This window comes from Miniopterus natalensis, chromosome 4 (genome assembly GCF_054644295.1).
Source record: "Miniopterus natalensis isolate mMinNat1 chromosome 4, mMinNat1.hap1, whole genome shotgun sequence".
Classification (NCBI taxonomy): Eukaryota; Metazoa; Chordata; class Mammalia; order Chiroptera; family Miniopteridae; genus Miniopterus; species Miniopterus natalensis.
The window spans coordinates 51,401,490-51,418,265 of NC_142084.1; the positions used below are offsets into that span (position 1 = coordinate 51,401,490).

The 16,776-nt window shown below is 32.4% G+C and overlaps 1 protein-coding gene across 2 annotated transcripts in view; it reads left to right on the forward strand.

Annotated features, from left to right (window-relative positions):
- Window positions 1-16,776, forward strand: part of PDGFC (platelet derived growth factor C) — a 162,723-nt gene that overhangs the window by 69,806 nt on the left and 76,141 nt on the right. For both annotated transcript variants that reach the window (XM_016200314.2, XM_016200315.2), the window contains exon 2: window positions 14,642-14,837. In XM_016200314.2, coding sequence (XP_016055800.1) covers window positions 14,642-14,837 — 196 coding nt within the window. The remainder of the gene's footprint in view (window positions 1-14,641; window positions 14,838-16,776) is intronic.

Below are 16,776 nucleotides of genomic sequence, written 5' to 3' on the forward strand. Positions count from 1 at the left end.
AGGATTATCGAGAAGGGTTAATTTCCCAGATACAGAGCACTTGAGAGGAAACTATCTTAGAAGTAGAAGATAATATGCCCTGTGCTCATCTTTTCATTTTGTTTACTTAAAAATTTACCCTAATAAAAGCATACAGGAATGGGCATATTTGGTGAAATTTGTAACTCAAGCTAATAACACTTGAGGTTGTAGCAGTGAGCTAGGACCCCAGTGCAGCAGTCCAGCTCCACCTCGCACACCCTTAACTCAGTAGGCAGTGGATGAACACAGGGTGCCCCCAAAACTGTATACACTGCTGAAAGCTGAGAGCTCAATTGATGTTTCTTTTCAGATTAAACCCCATTAGAATGAATAATTATTCAAAGTGTGTATATATTTTTTGGGACATCCTATATTTGTTGACTGCATTATTTGGTCAGAGTTCTGAAATCTAGTTCTATTTATAATATGTTCTATACAGGATTTACTAAAAGTTTCAGCTTAATGTGCATACTAAATATTTTATTTTTCACTAAAAGATAAAATTTGTGGGTAAAGAAATATTTTTATAATTATAATTTAACTCCTTTATAGAACTTTTATTATATTGTGCTTTTTATACTATACTGTTTCAGTGTATTTTTATGGAGGGCGTAAATATAAAGTAATGAGACCACAGTTGTTGACTGTCTTCTCCATTACACTTAACTCTTCAGTAACAAGTACAGAAGTGATGATGATTTCAGAGCATTCCATGAGCCTGAATCCAAAGATGATTACACAAAAGAACTAGGGTCAAATCAGATGTATTGTCAGCTATCTGAACCACCTACATGGCTCCGAGAACCACTGCCCATTAAAAAATACGTGTCCTGCTGCTACTAGTCCCCATCAGGGCACTGCTTCCCTTTACCATAAAAGGGAGCAGCCCCGTTATCAGTCCATACCTGCAGTTTGTGGGGTTCATGTTTGTTACTACTTTTTTGTTCTGTCTGTTCATGATGTCTTAATCTAGTTATAACTTTTCTCCTTGGAGTGGTGATAATTAAGCTTTCCTCACAGTACTGCTATGAGATAGTTCTTTTGAGTGTCTAAAAGTTTCTAGCTCACAATAGGTGTTCAAAAGTTGGTAACTGCTTTTGTCATTTGCACTTAAAAACTATTATGGTAAACAAATCCTTGTGGAAATATGGGAATGCCATCAAATTATCTGCTATGTTCTGTTGTATATACATTTCTTGATACTAAATCTTTAAAATTTTCTCCAGAAAAGATAACAGTATTTTTAGCAAATGTAAAGAATTCTTAGTTGTTCTAAATTATCCATGTTAGATACATTTCCGCCCCCAAAAATATTTAAAGACATTTATGGAGTTACATTTGAAGTATATGAAATATTATCATTATTTTATGTAAAAATCATGCTATACCTATTATATTACTTTATATATCTACTATGCATATATAATTTATATATATATATATATATATATATATATATATATATATATATATATATATTTCAGTTCACTCTGAAATTGAAGTTAGTCTTTCAGGATGCACTTCTTTTTAAATCCCAGATTGCTAAATTGGTTAGTGTTTTATTCTGATGTTATGTTACCAAACATGGCTCTGTAGACCATCTGCTCATGGAGTGAGGAACTCATTGTCTGCTTTGCTTAAAATGGGCAAGTTATTTTGGGAGAAACTGTTCTTACTGTTCTTACCCATGGTTTCATAGATAAAATGGTTCATAGATAGTTTCTTTGGGCCGGATTTATACTCTGAAATTGTATGCTATTGTGTGAAAACTATGAGAGTGCATTTGGATATATAATTTTCTGGTTTGAGCACCCATACCTTTCATCAGATTCTCAAAACTTTCTCAAGCCATTGGTTTAAGGATAAAAAAATAGATCTTGCTTTTAAATACTTGGTTCAAAAGTTTAACATCCTTGAGAAATTCTGAAGTCTTGTTTTATAATTGGGACAATTATAAAGGGACACTGGATTATAGACATTGCAAATCATGTCGAGGTTTGTTTTTGTCTCAAAAACTTCCTACATTATTATATTCTTCTGTCTAGGTCATCCTACTGGTATGTTCTTTATCATAACGATGCTACTGCAGTATTCTACCATCCATAATATTTTTAATCAGTTCTAAACATTACTTTTCATACCTCTCATTTGGCACATAAAAATTAAAGCATACGGCTAACTAAAATAAGTTTGTGAGCTCCACACAGATAGTGCCCCGGCCAGGAATCAATTTTTTTTTCTTATCAGCATTACATTGAAATTACGTTATTTGAAGACCTGCTGTATTTGACTTTTGATTTCACAAAGATGATGTAAAGTAATTTCAAACAGGAATTTAATATAATTTAATTTCATAGAAACATTCGATGACATGGCAGTAGGTGGCTGGTATCATTGCATATAATGTGAGGGATTTTGGTCACATCTTTTCAGAAAGCAACAGTAGACCAGGAGACAACCCACATGTCATCCTTTTTATCTGCTAGGTTTCCTTTGTAATATGTTTGCAGGTGAAATGTGAGCTTTATTCCTAGGCGGTATAGTCAGTCGAATATTTATTGTCTATTATGGGTTATGTTTTGGGGATACAGTAGTAAAAAGCAAACAGTGAGGACAAAATAAAAACCTCAGCAGAATGCATGGTCTTTTAGAGTTTGCTAATTAAATTACATGCAGGTATTTTAAAGACTAAATAATCAAGGAAATAAATGAATGTATGTGTGAGGCTTTCATTCATTGTGAAGGATAAACAGCTTTTACTTTTAGTACAGTTTTAATATATATATTTATTGATTTTAGAGAGAGGAAGGGAAAGGGAGAGAGAGAGAAACATCAATGATGAGAGTCATTGATCGGCTGCCTCCTGCACGCCCCCCCTTTGCCAGGGATCAAAGCCGCAACTCGGGCATGTGCCCTGACCGGGAATCGAACCACGACCTGCTGGATCATGGGCTTAGGTCGATGCCCAACCATGAGCCACTCTGACCAGACTAGTACAGTTTTGTTTTTCATACCAGTTAACCCTAATCATTGAGTGCATTTGAAAAGATCTCTTACCTTATCTAAATTATATGGAATTTATCATTTGTAAGGAGTACCAAATTCTAGAAGAATGTTTACAACCAGAAGTAGAATTAATGTCAATCCCATTGTTCCAAGCAGTGAAATGGAACCAGACTCCTGCAAATCAGTAGTAACTGGTAAAATGCCTGCTGCTTAAATGCTAGTATTAGAAACACCTCACAAATAGCCCATTAAAGAGCAGTTAAACAGAAAAAGTTATTAGGATTGTTGTTTTTGTAGTACTTACAAAACAGCAAACCTGCTGTTGTTTTAACCCATCTTGAAATAAAGTATTCTAAATGTAATAGATGTTACCAAATTCATGAAAACAAAGAAAACGTTCTATTCAGTGTGCTAAGTTGCATAAGGATGCTAAGAGGAACATGTGCACTTAAGCGATCACACAGATCCAGGTTGAAAGACGTCCTGAGGTCATGCGATGTAGTGTGAAGAAAATAGGATTTAGATGCAAAGGATTTGATTGAAGATTAACGTTGTCATTTGTCATTAGGGAAATCATATGTTCAAATTTTCTGGGGACTGTCATGGTTTATATCTGTTGTCCTGACACAATAAGAGCACATACTTTCACTCTTATAAGTGTGTTGGTTTGGACAAGAAATTTTATGGTCAACTTACTATGACAGCCAACTCACAATTATAAAGTCTGCATAATCCATTGGGTTTTTAGGATTGTTGTAATAACCTGAAAAACATGTGTAAGAAAGTGTTTCGTAGTCTGAAAATCATTACAAGAACTTTAGAGAGGTATATAAATAGTAGTGTATTCACTTGAGCAGGGTGATTAAGGTGACTGACTAACAGGGAGTAGTTTATTTTAACCAGTCCTTATTGAACAATTGCTGTTACTCTTATTTAGGGAGTTGTATGCCCTGTCTTCCTAAAGTAGTTGTATGCCCCATTTGTTCCACTGAATTCAAGTCGTTGAACATGACTACCAGGAATATTGGAACTTACACTTCATTTGTGATAAGAGATAAATTCCATTTAATTACAATTTCAATGGGTTTCCTAAGCTAAGTGAGAAAAATGGAACCAATTATTTCATAATTCATCAACATCCAATTCACTTTTGAATGTTCTTAGCTTTGCTTTTTTCTATCATTTTCAAGAGGTACTTGTATATCCTCCTGTTAGCTTTGGAAAATCATAATTGTATTATTTTCATAAGCCATTGTTAGTAATCACAAGTTGTAATGCTTATTCCTGTGAATTTGATCTTAAGTATGCAATTTCTCAAAGAAAAACAGTTTCATGCAATGCTACTCCTGAACCCCATTTTATTTCAGATGATCTAGTTAATCTCTGTAGAAAGGCTTCCCCATGGCCCTTTTAATCTCTTCCTGGATAGCTGTTAGAGGATTTGTATTAATTCAAAATAAACTTAAACAAAACAAGTTTTTACCAATAGCACATGAACTTCCAACAACTTCAAGGTCTCTTTATCAGTAGGAAGAAGAAATGAATTCTCCTTATATTCGAGAAGCCATTAACTGAACACCAGGAGGACTACAAAAACTTGGCAAGCAAGCAGCAGCTCACCATATGGAACTTTTAAAAATATAGATTCTGAGACAAGATGTTTGGGGATAATAATTACCACTTTATGGGGTTGTTAAAAACATTAACTAGATAATGTATATGAAAGCATTTAGCCAGTAACCTACAATTTTTAGTATATAGTCAATATATATTTGTTGAAATCTGGGAAGAATGAAGAGTCAAGGGAATAGATCCCACAAAATAATGCTCTTTCTTTTATTTTTTTCTATGCCAGCCAAGACCCTCTCCCTTAAAAATTGGTATCAATGACCATGAATAAAAGTTTATTTGACTAAGATAATCATTTTTACAAGCTTTATGTGTCATTTCAATCATTCAAAATTTTTTTTACTTCCAAAATCTGAAATTGAAGATTCTGAACCACCTAGATTAGGATTTGAGGTCAGCAAAAGACTCAATTTTACTATCTCCATCTACTGGCAGGGAGGAACTATACCCAAGCATCTGGACTGGCATAGAAAAGAGGAGAAAGAACATTTAAAAGGTAAGCAAAACATATATTTTTATTTACTATGAATTTTTAAGCTTTTTCTTATCATACACTCTAATGTAATTGCACATAATTAAGGTTGATATCATGAGCCATATTATAGATGAGAATTTGTTCAGGTGGCCTAATACTTTTATCTGATTCTTCAACATGGACAAATGTAAACTCAGATGCCTTCCTTGCACAGTGGGAGTCTTTTCTATCCTCATACTTTTAAATTTCTACTTAATTATTCCAACACTTCAGTGCTGTTTTCATTTTCCTAATAATCTTCAGTCTGCAGTGTACTTACTGAGACGTCTCTAGTCTCATTTCTGTTCTCTCTGATATGTTAAGACAATGTCCCTGGTATAAAGAGAGTAGAATTATGTTTCTTATAGTGTAATTATTCTGGTATTTCTTAGCTTGTTTGTCCATTCTTCATTTATAAGTATTTTCTTTTGGCATATAGTAATGAGCAAAAGTCTCTTGTTAATTAATGAGTAAGGTCTTAATTAATGAGTAAAGTCTTAAAGCATATTTATATCAGGGGCTTCTTTTTTTTTAATTAATTTATTTTTTTATTTTGCTTCCTACCACAAATCTTTTGTTTTGGTTGACTTTTGACAAGGATATAACATTGCAAGCAAATTTTGAAGTATGATAACTGCTACAAAATAAGTGTTTGGAAGGTTTGTGGTGTTGTGTAGAAATCACTGTAAATTTTAATCAGATAGTTTAAATTATTAGTATAGTGGTTTTAAGGCTTATGATATGTGTATTTTTCTTTCAAAAGCTCTACCTCAACTTGAGAACGGGGGTAGCTGCCATTTCTCAGGATAATTAGTATTATTATACTTACTGCAATTAAGTTTAACTTATAAACTTAATTTGTACTTTTTTCCTGTTAGTTTTTTCCTGCCCCTTTTCACCCCTTGGTCATTTGTTTCCTTGTATGTTTGTTCCATTTTGGGAGGTAATATTCTATTTCTTTCAGAGGAGAAATGGGTGTATTTGTAGGAACCATAGGTGGAGAGTTTTCAACATCAAAATTGGATTTCAGGAGCAAGAATTTTCAAGGAAACGCCCTGTTCACTCAGGTCTACTCACTTACTGGGAGGCCACAAATGCAGTTGGTCCATTTGCTGGCTGGGGGATTACACTCATATAAACAGTGCAAATACCATAAAGAAGGATTCTCAAATCTTGTGGCTTCCGACAATGTCCAGTCTGACAAATGTATCCTCAAAGTTTTCATTGAGATCAGAGATAGCGAAGTAGGTGCTTTCAAATAATGTTGAAGCAACTGGTGATAATGACGCGTTAGACAATAATATCTCCTCACAAATGAAGCTTCTGGTGGACCTTGTGAAGTCCAGTTCAGTCCCTATTTTGAATAAAATGATCTGTCTTCTTGAATCTTTCCCATCCTATGTTTCAGCTTCTCTTTTCAAACCTCTTCAAGCTAGCTGTTGCTGAAGAATTCTGCTAATGGATGTATTCAAACCAATTCCAGAATAAAGGATACTTACTGTCTTCATGTTGATGGGTACTTACTCTTTCATAATAGACCAGTTAGATGGCAAAACAATGTAAGCGGAGATGAAATAGCTTGGCATGATGAAGTATTCTCATTATTATTAATATATTTGTTTAGAGAAATAAAATTTCAAACAACCTATTTTCCCACTAAAATAGTGGTTTTTTAGTGCTCTGTGGCTTTCATTTCTCTTAGAAGCCTCATAGTGATATTTTATTCATATTTTAACATCTTGTTAGGATTGACTAGAGTTACTGAGGGCAGAGTGTGGGAGGAAAGGTGGTGTTTGCTCGCAGGGCAGGATGGTTTGAACATTCCTGAGCATATTTATATTTAATCCAGCCTGTAAGGGTGATCGTGTCCCAGGATAATTGTGCTTCATTTGGTCTTGATAACATTATGTGGATTTGCTACTGAAACCAAAGATTTTACTATGAGTATGACTTATAAATCTCAGATATTGCCTATGGAAATGCAGATACTTTATTACTTATTTGCAGTATTTAATAACATTTAAAACATAAGGTTGGAGGACATAACTTGTATAGACTTAACCAAATAATTTATTTTTTCTATTTTTGAGTATTCATAAAAAAATCATAGGCTTATTATACATAAATTCACCTTTGAACATAAAGTGCCAAATGCAAGTAGGAAGCAGTAAAGTCATTTTTCAGCACTTATGATTACTGAATATATTGAAACTGAAATAAATATATTCCTATTTTATTGTATCTTAGGAATTATTTATTTTGCCTATTTCAAAGGTTAACCTAAAAGAAAAATTTAAACATAGTTTAAATATTCATTGAAGGCATAAAATAGTGGTCTTATTTGTACTTTATCTGAAATAGTATGTTTGTATTGATTACCTGAATTTTAAACATCTTTCCATTAAAATGTCAGTACTGTATCTGGACATTATGTGCTCACAAAGAAATAGGTAACTACTTTCCATATTTGAAATTGCTGATAAATTCCAACCTGAGTGTTGTAAGCTATATGTCCTGTGCAGATAAAAATTGCCAGATGTTGTTACTAAAACAGATGAGATTCTTTACTGAACATATTTTCTATTAAATAAGCATATTTGTTTCTTAAAGATCATGAATTTGTACTTGATGATATTAGCCAGTTTTTGTCTTAATATTTCATACAAATGTATTTTGCTACTTAAAATATTTCAGAACTCCTAATGTTTTGAGTAAACTTTCTACATTTAAAAACAGTTTTAACAAGAGAGCTGAATAAATATTGAAAAAATGGAATCAATAGTGAACCTTTAAAGTGAATGTTTCTTTTGTAATGTGAATTACTCCTAATTTATCTCTATTCTACATTCTGGTTTTGGTCTCTTTGTGGTACCTAAAGTAGTGCACAGTTTAACACAGAAGAAGAAATAATAGCATTGCCTAAACATGTTTCACTGTAGTAGTGCGTGTAATTGTATGTATGTACAATTATATTCATTACTAATTGATGTGTGATAAAGGCTTTAAGAAGATTCTGTGTTTATAAACTTGGTTATTTATCCTGGGGCATAATAGGTAAGATTATTGCTAATTTGTCTTTCATAATTGAGCCTCCACTTAAAATGTGATATTCCATTGTATAAACTGAAAATAGGTTATTTTTACCACTACCTTAAGACCAAAATTCCATGCAGTCAAATCTTTACTATTTCTGTATCTCATGCCTCAATACTAGAAGAATTTGATAGATCTTATTTCTGTATTCTCTTATGATGCCAATTTTGATATTTTAGAGCATGAAAAGGGAACAGTAATAATAATTACACCAGGATAACAGGCAAAATCAAGGGTACCCCTGGAAAACCCAAACATGTTCACTATGTAAATGATTTTGGGAGTATGTATTAAAAAATCAACTCTAATTGGCTTAAATATAGTAAAAGTGATTTATTTAGTCATGTACCTGAGAAGCCCAGAGATGGAATGAATTATTGTGCAGTTTGATCTAGGATGTAGCTTCTCTTTTCTATATTCTTATGTATCTGCCTGCTTCTATGCATTGACTTTTGCCTCAGAGTGGATTCTATTATGATGGCTTAATAGCTACAGTCGTTCTCGACCTTACTTCTGCATCCAAAATGTTCTAATTCCCAACTCTTGGTGGCGAAAGCCATTGGATTCACTCCAATTGGCCTAGTAGAGCCATCCATGTAGTGAGGAAAATGGACTTATATTGTTCCCAGGCATAGTTCTGCGTAGAGTCACTCCTGCTTTTCTTTACTCAGTGGCTGTTTCACAGTGGTGATGAAAGATGCTGGGAAGATGCTCATTACATGAACTTTCTTTCATGGTAGATTTGCTATTGAACTTCCTTAACACTGGCCCCCTGTCTTCCCATTGCTCATCAATAGGGGCTAGTGGCTGAATTCTTGTACTTCTCAGTGGATACAAAACAAACAACAACAACAAAACAACCCTTTACCCTGTCTTTAGGATTAGGGTAAAGGAAATGGTAAAATTTTTACTTTTACAAAGTTGCCCTTTTTTCTCCTTCTTTAATCAACCTGTAGAAGGAAATCAGAAATTTCAAATCACTGCTTCCAAAGCACTGCTTCTTGCTTAATCAATTCGATCTTAATGAAACTGGAATCCTTATGTATATGACCAATATTGCATAGCAATCTCCTGTTCGTTGACTTCAGAAAAACTTGATACCTGATAATAAATTTTCTCTCCCATTGTATTTATTTATTTTATTTATTTATTTTTTAAAAATATATCTTTACTGATTTCAGAGAGAGGAAAGAAGAGGGATAGAAACATCAATGATGAGAGAGTCATTGATCGAGCCCGCAACCCGGGCATGTGCCCTGGCCGGGAATCGAACCCCGATCGCCTGGATCCTAGGTCAACGCTCAACCACTGAGCCACGCCCGACCCGGTTCTCCCATTGTATTTAAATTAGACAGAATATGGTGGACAAAGTTTCTCCTTCTGTACATACTGATTTATAATTATTAACTTGGTTAATTTATTCAGTTATTATTTTATTGAACTTTAAAATAGTTTGTGATTATCTCTAGTTTATAAAAAATGATATCAGATGTCTTGCCTGAAATAACAAATTTTATCATCAATTGATTTATATTTTCACAGTTATGATAAAATAATAATTAAATCGTAGCTTTCTCAAAATATGTCAAAATTATAGAACATTTTATTTTTTAAAAATAAGCAAGCCTATAAAGAAAATGGCAAATCTCAACAATGAGTACTCTACTACCTATTGCCATCAGGTGAAAAATACATGTAGGTTATAATAGATGAATTTTGAGTAAGGTATGAAATACAAATTAAGGGACTTTAATTTCCGAGGTGTATATATTGTAAAAATCTCTTTCATTTTATATGAACAGTCTCTGGAAATTTAGGAATTAAGGATGACATTTTAAAAAAACATAAAATTGTTTTCAGTGATGTTCTGGGATATCAAGTTTGTTTGATATGTATGAAGTAATGCCACGGGCTGGGCACAGTGCTAGATACTGGTTATGGACTTTAATAAAAATAGTTTTATCTTCTAGGAATGTGTAGTGGGGTAGAAAAGAAAGATCAACCCATACATTATGATTCAAATATGTGGTCCTGAAGGAATGTACACAAGAATCAGTATGGCAATCTAAACTAGGTAATGTCCAAAGTGGGTTTCAACAGTTGAATATTAGTTAGTATACTTAGTCAAGTAATGATCTTCAACTAAAGTCCCAGAAGTTGTCATGCTAAGAGGACAAGGCCTTGTTTTGTTTCTGATGTCCCAAGCACCTGGAACAGTGCATGAAACCTGAGAGCGTCTCAACATATGATTTTTGACTATTCATTCCCTTGAGGAATAAAATGATTATCTTGTAGGATAAATTCAAGAACCTCAGTTGAACACATCTTTAATATATTATTTTATGGTTTCCTTAATAGAGCAATCCCTTATTTTTCGTTAATGAACATTTATTCGTGTAGTTTGTAAATAGTTTGAGGTAAACAAAACTAACTTGATTATATTTGTTTTATTTTGCTATTGCTTTAAAGGTATGACAAACAGTAGACTGAGCTGATGGGGTCTGAGTTTTCATTTACTATATTAGTCTTTTGTGTTAATAGTCAGGATTATAAATATGAATCATGAAAATGGGATACTTCTATATCATTTGGAATTTTTATTTATTTATTTAATTTATTGTTTGAAAGTATTACAGATGTCTCGCTTTTTCCCCCATTACCCCCGTCCACCTTACTCCCACCCCCACCCCCAGGTTTTCTCTGCACTATTGTCTGTGTCCATGAGTTATGCTTATATGGATATAAATTATTTGGTTAATCCCTCCCCGCCACTCCTCTGAGATTCCTCAGTCTGTATAGGGAGATATTTGTTTGCTATGTGGAGCTCAAGTTTATCTTCCCTCTACAAAGTCAAAGAAGATTAGGATGAGATTACTCAGGATTTCCTAGGTAAATGGTGTCAATCAGGGAAGCAGTAAAATTAGCTTTTACATATATATGTCATATGATTTTAACTATTGTTTACAAGTGAAATTTGTTAATTGCGAGTTACTGAGATTGGAAATAGGAATAGCTTATTATAAACAAAGTACCAAGATTAGAATAAAGAAGAATTATCACAGGGGAACAAACAGTGAGCAGAGCAAAACATAAATAAGACTGGCGAATATATGTATTTATCAAGTAGGATTTGAAAATAGATGCAACTGACTATTACAGAAGTACCTTTTTATACACAATTTAAAAGTAACATAGATTTGGAAATAAACACATCAAAAATATCACAGGACACCAGTGAAGTGTACCAGTTTACGTGTGACATGTCACTACAGTGTTGCCTGTGTGAAACAGGAACCAGAATTCCTCAGGACTCTAAAACTAAACCAAGATTGGAGACACATTTCTTTTTACTTAATCCTTACTATTACAGGTCTTTCTTGTGACAATTAACTTAAAACATTAGAATAGAGAAGAAAGTGGATGATTTATCTTTCATTATGAATTATATATTATCCAGAAACATCTTTTTTAGTGTTATCTTTATTAATAACATACTATTTTCAATTATTATAGTTTTTATTGCTTTCTATGATTCTCTTATTCTTACCCTCTTTTAGCTGTAAAGGGACTAACAGCATGGAAAATATTAGGAAAGTATTTTGATTGTAATGCTAAGCTTATTGAAAACATATGAATATACAATGATTCTATGTAGTTGAATTGTATGTGTACATGCATAATCAATTTTATAGTATTAGCATTATTAATCTCCCTCTTTTCTAATTTTGTTTCATTTTAATTTTTAATACTTATACTTTAAGAGGGGTTGTGCAGGGTAATATAAAATGGTGCATACTTATAATTTAAAAAAATTTAGTGTTTGCACATTTTCATTTTTCATGCTAAATTCATCTATAATGAATAATTTTTCTCACTTAGAATACATTGAAAGGAGCATTTTAGAAATAGTGTAGTGATTTTACTACAAACAACTGTTTTATTTCATTGTTACTTTCTTTGCGTGTACTGTTTATTGGATAAAGGAAAAGAAGACATTCAATAAAATAGTTACAAAATATATACTCATCTCATTCTTAAAATACCAGTAAGTTATATATTTGGAAAGATGATATTTTTAAACGGCAGGGCTATAAATGTAAAGTCTTAATTTGGTAGAACTTAATGTTTGTTGTTTATTTTTCATTTTGATTATAGGGGTACTTTTTTGAGATTTACATAAAACTTTGACAGTCATGTGCAAATCATATGTGTTTGGTGACAAACCTCACTGCATTTTGAGATGAATTTTGGGGAGCAGCAATTTAACTTAGGATATTTATAATTCTTTTACCACAAATAAGGCCTGTATTTTCAGTCTATAAATTATGTTTAGTTATAGTTTAATGGAATGGTGAATTATAAAGGAAAAGTGGTGTAAGCAATTTAAGTATATACATTTTATCTATTAGCTTTTTTGACTGGAGATATAAAAATAAAATTAAGATCTTTTAATAACCATTTTGTTTTCTAGGTTGTATATAAAATAGTAAACATTGCTGTATTTGTAAAGAGTGGCTTGGGATATAAGGCATTCGTTTTGAGACAATAATGGGGCAAATATTGCATTTTAACAAATCTGATTAGAAAAATTAATTTATTAAAAATATTAGTTGTAAAGTAAGAAGGACCCTTGCTACAAGCTAGTACTATAAACACCTTCTGAAATATGCAGATTATTGGGAGAAAATTTAGAGAGTGAAGAACTATCTCATTTTTAAAAGAAATATTTGAAAACAATTTATTAATTTAATTTTAATAGAAAATTATTGTTATTTTTTTAATAAAACATGTCACTATATGGAAGAACTCATCTAATTTGATAGATCCTCTGTCTTCTTAGGAGATATACTGGTGCTAACTTATGTACATAGAAGAGTTATTTCATATATTTCATATATGTTAATATAGCCAACAACAGTATCAAAAATTAGCATCCAGTTAAGAGGGATTGTATTTCTATGTAAGTTATTTACTGTTGAGGATGAGTTTAGGCACACATTTAGATACTTAAAGCATATCTTACTAATAGTGTGATGATATTTCCCACAATGTGCACTGGGTATTAGTCAAAGGACATTATATTTGTTTTTACCTTGTCTTCCTGATTATAAGTTAGAAAATAATACTTATGAAACTGATGATTGAAACAGTTGTTTAAGACAATGAAAAAACTGCTTTAAGAATCATATATAAACTTCTTAAAATTATTTTGGGTGTTTTAACAGTCAAAAAGTTTATTCTTTAACCTTAATTACATGATCCTACTAATACATGACCCTTGGCATTGTCTTTTAAATTCAAGAAGTTTCTTTGAGCAGTATTTTTAAATTGCATTTTATCATGGTTCAGTACTGTACTTTGACTAACATAATACTAAATGAAAAGTTGCTGCTGTTATTGTAATTACTATTACTGTAATTGCTGCTGAAGAATGGAGGCAAAAGAAATAACTTGCCATCCAAACAGCTTTGTGCCCAATAGAAGATGTATTCATTTTCTAACAATATGTAAGAAATCACCATACATTTTGCAGTTTAAAACTCTATTTATTCTTAGCTCTATTGGTCAGAAGTCTGGGCATTGTGTGACTAGTTCTTGCAGAGTTGTGCAAGGCTAAAATCAAGGTGTCAGTCAGCCTCCATTCTCTCTGGAGGCTGTCCAGAAGAGACTGCTTCCAAGCTCATTCAAGTTTCATGAAGTTTAGGACGGAGGTCCCATTTCCTTGCTAGCTGTCAGCCTTAGACTGCCTTTGGCTTCTGGAGGCTTCCCACATTCCTTGGCATTTTGCCTCCTCCATATTTAAAGCCAACAACAAAGAATCTCCCTCCTGTTGAATCTCTCTCACACTCTGAATTTCTCTGAATTTAGGAAAGGCACAGATTGTTTTAAGGGCTCACTCTATTAGGTTAAGTTCAGGCAGATAATCTACATTTTGATGAACTCAGATGTTATCTCACCTATTCATGATTAGGGGACTTTAATCGTAACTTATATTTTTAAAACTAGTTATATCAAGTTTCTTTTTGTTTTGATATGACTCATATTTGATAAGTTCTTGGAGATTAGGGTCTTAAGTTGATTGAGTAGGAATCCAAAAGAATTGGTTATTTGAAAAATTAGTAATTTGATTTAAAAAAACTAATTTTCTATGTTCTTTGAAGTATAAATATACACAGGTTTTTACTCAATAATGTTAAAATAATCTTTTCCCCTGGATAAATTCTGAAAAGAGTGGTTCTTAATTTATATTGTATAAAGTATACTGAACACTTGTTTGGGGTAAAATGAGGATGATTTTAAAAAAAGATTTATTTTGCAATGTATGCTTTTTGAAATGTCCATTCTAAATGTAAGTCTATGCCTATGTTTTTGTTTTAGGAGTGCAAGCTCCCCAGCATGAAAGAATTATTACTGTGTCTACTAATGGAAGTATTCACAGCCCAAAGTTTCCTCATACTTATCCAAGAAATATGGTCTTGGTATGGAGATTAGTAGCAGTAGAGGAAAATGTATGGATACAACTTACATTTGATGAAAGATTTGGGCTTGAAGAACCAGAAGATGACATATGCAAGTAAGTCATCATACTTGAAATTGCAACAGATTGTAACAATTGTTGTAGTCCTTCAAGTTGCTGCATTTTGATGGTGTGATCTTAAATGGTACCTTTTGTTCTGTTATGTTTTCCTGGTCATCCAAGAAATTTACAACCTTATTTAAGCTATGTTTCATTTAAAATTAGATACGTACATATACATACAGAGTCATTAGTTTCTTCTACTTCTGAGAATAATTTCAGATAATTTATGGTAAAATATACATATAGAGTAAAACAATTTAAAATAAGGAGTAGAGAATAAAAAGCCAAGTAAAGGGAAGCAGTTGTGCTAGAAACATGTTACCATTAGTGCTGAAACGTCTACATTTGAGCTTCCTGATAGCCAAATCAATAAAATAAACAAGTTATTAAAAGAAAAAGCAGTATCCATATTACCCATAGTATCCAATACTTATAAGTATAAATACTTATAAGTACATTCACATAAGACTAAGAAGTTAGAATTCTTCATCACAAAAAAATACAGTTCTGAAAGCAGAGTTGAAGAAATTTAGGTGAACATTATGGTTTGCCTGGTAGAAATTTATCATAATTCTCCTAGAAGCGTTCATGAACCAAAGTCAGCTGGAGTATTTCATCCACGCAAAAGACCACCTACTGTATGTCATACAAATATTACTCTTTAAGTCCTATGTGAATACACTTGTCAAGGTTGGGTGGTCTTATTGAAGATTTTTCACTTCAGTGGCATTTGTATATCATAAAAATATTTTACTTGAGCTTCTTTGTAGAGTTCTTTATTTTTTCTTTGATATACAACTTAAAAGAGAATTTTTATTTTATGGTACATTATAGATAAACATTTCAGTACAGATGAAATAAACTTTGCACTTGCCGTCATCACAATTTGTATCTTTAACATTTATATGGTTAGATTTTTTCACATTTCTGCATTCTGCAACATCTCATTTCATGTTATTTTTTTTCTTACATCTATAATATTAGACTTTGAGAATAGAAACTGTCTTAACTATCTATACAGACACAGAGACGTAAAGTAACTGCCCTATATATCTTTCATATTTTATACCTAAACCAATGTTAAAACCTGTTTTCCCTACCACCCATATTAGATATTTTTCATCACGCTATAAGCTGCACCTCTTATCTTCTTCTCATATATAGGATTTCATAATATTGTCAAAAATTATGAAACGTTCAAGATTTTGTTCTTCTTTCAAAGTAGCGCGTTAGTACCACAATTCATACATGCTGACAGAAGACAGGAAACTACTGGATCAGAGACAAAGGACTATATTACAACAGTAGCAGTAGCCAGACTATTCGCACTTCCTTGTGCCTCTTCTCCTAGTTGCAGTTCCCACAGGTCAAGGCCAAGAGGGCTACATGATACCTCACACCTAGTTGGTTGTGTTATGGGAGGAGAAGTATTATATGTATGTGTATGTACGTAGTTATGTGTGCATGTATATAATGTATGCTAATAGTTAAATAATAAAAATTATACTATCGTCCAGCATGCCTAACCTAGATTGTGACTCAGCTCACTCAGTATGAGACTCAACTTAAGAAAAGTGACTCTTTGAATAGTTCTGAAGTCCTTTGTTCTTCCCTGATGACACCCTTTTAACCCTGCAAATTTAATCATTGTCTAAGTTTGTGGGTTGTTTTCCTTTCATCTCCTGTTTTCTCTATAATTTTACCACATGTACATATTTTCTTACATATTATCCTATAAAAAGTAAATTATTTTTGCCTGTTTTGAAATACATGTCAATGGGATAATACTTTTGTGATTTGATAGACACTTCAAAACAAGTAAAACTAAATAATGTGATCTTTTAAAATTTAGTTTATGTTGATGCAGATAACTTAGATCATCTGTTTTACCCTAATGTGTAGTATACAATTGTATAAATAACATGTTTCTAAT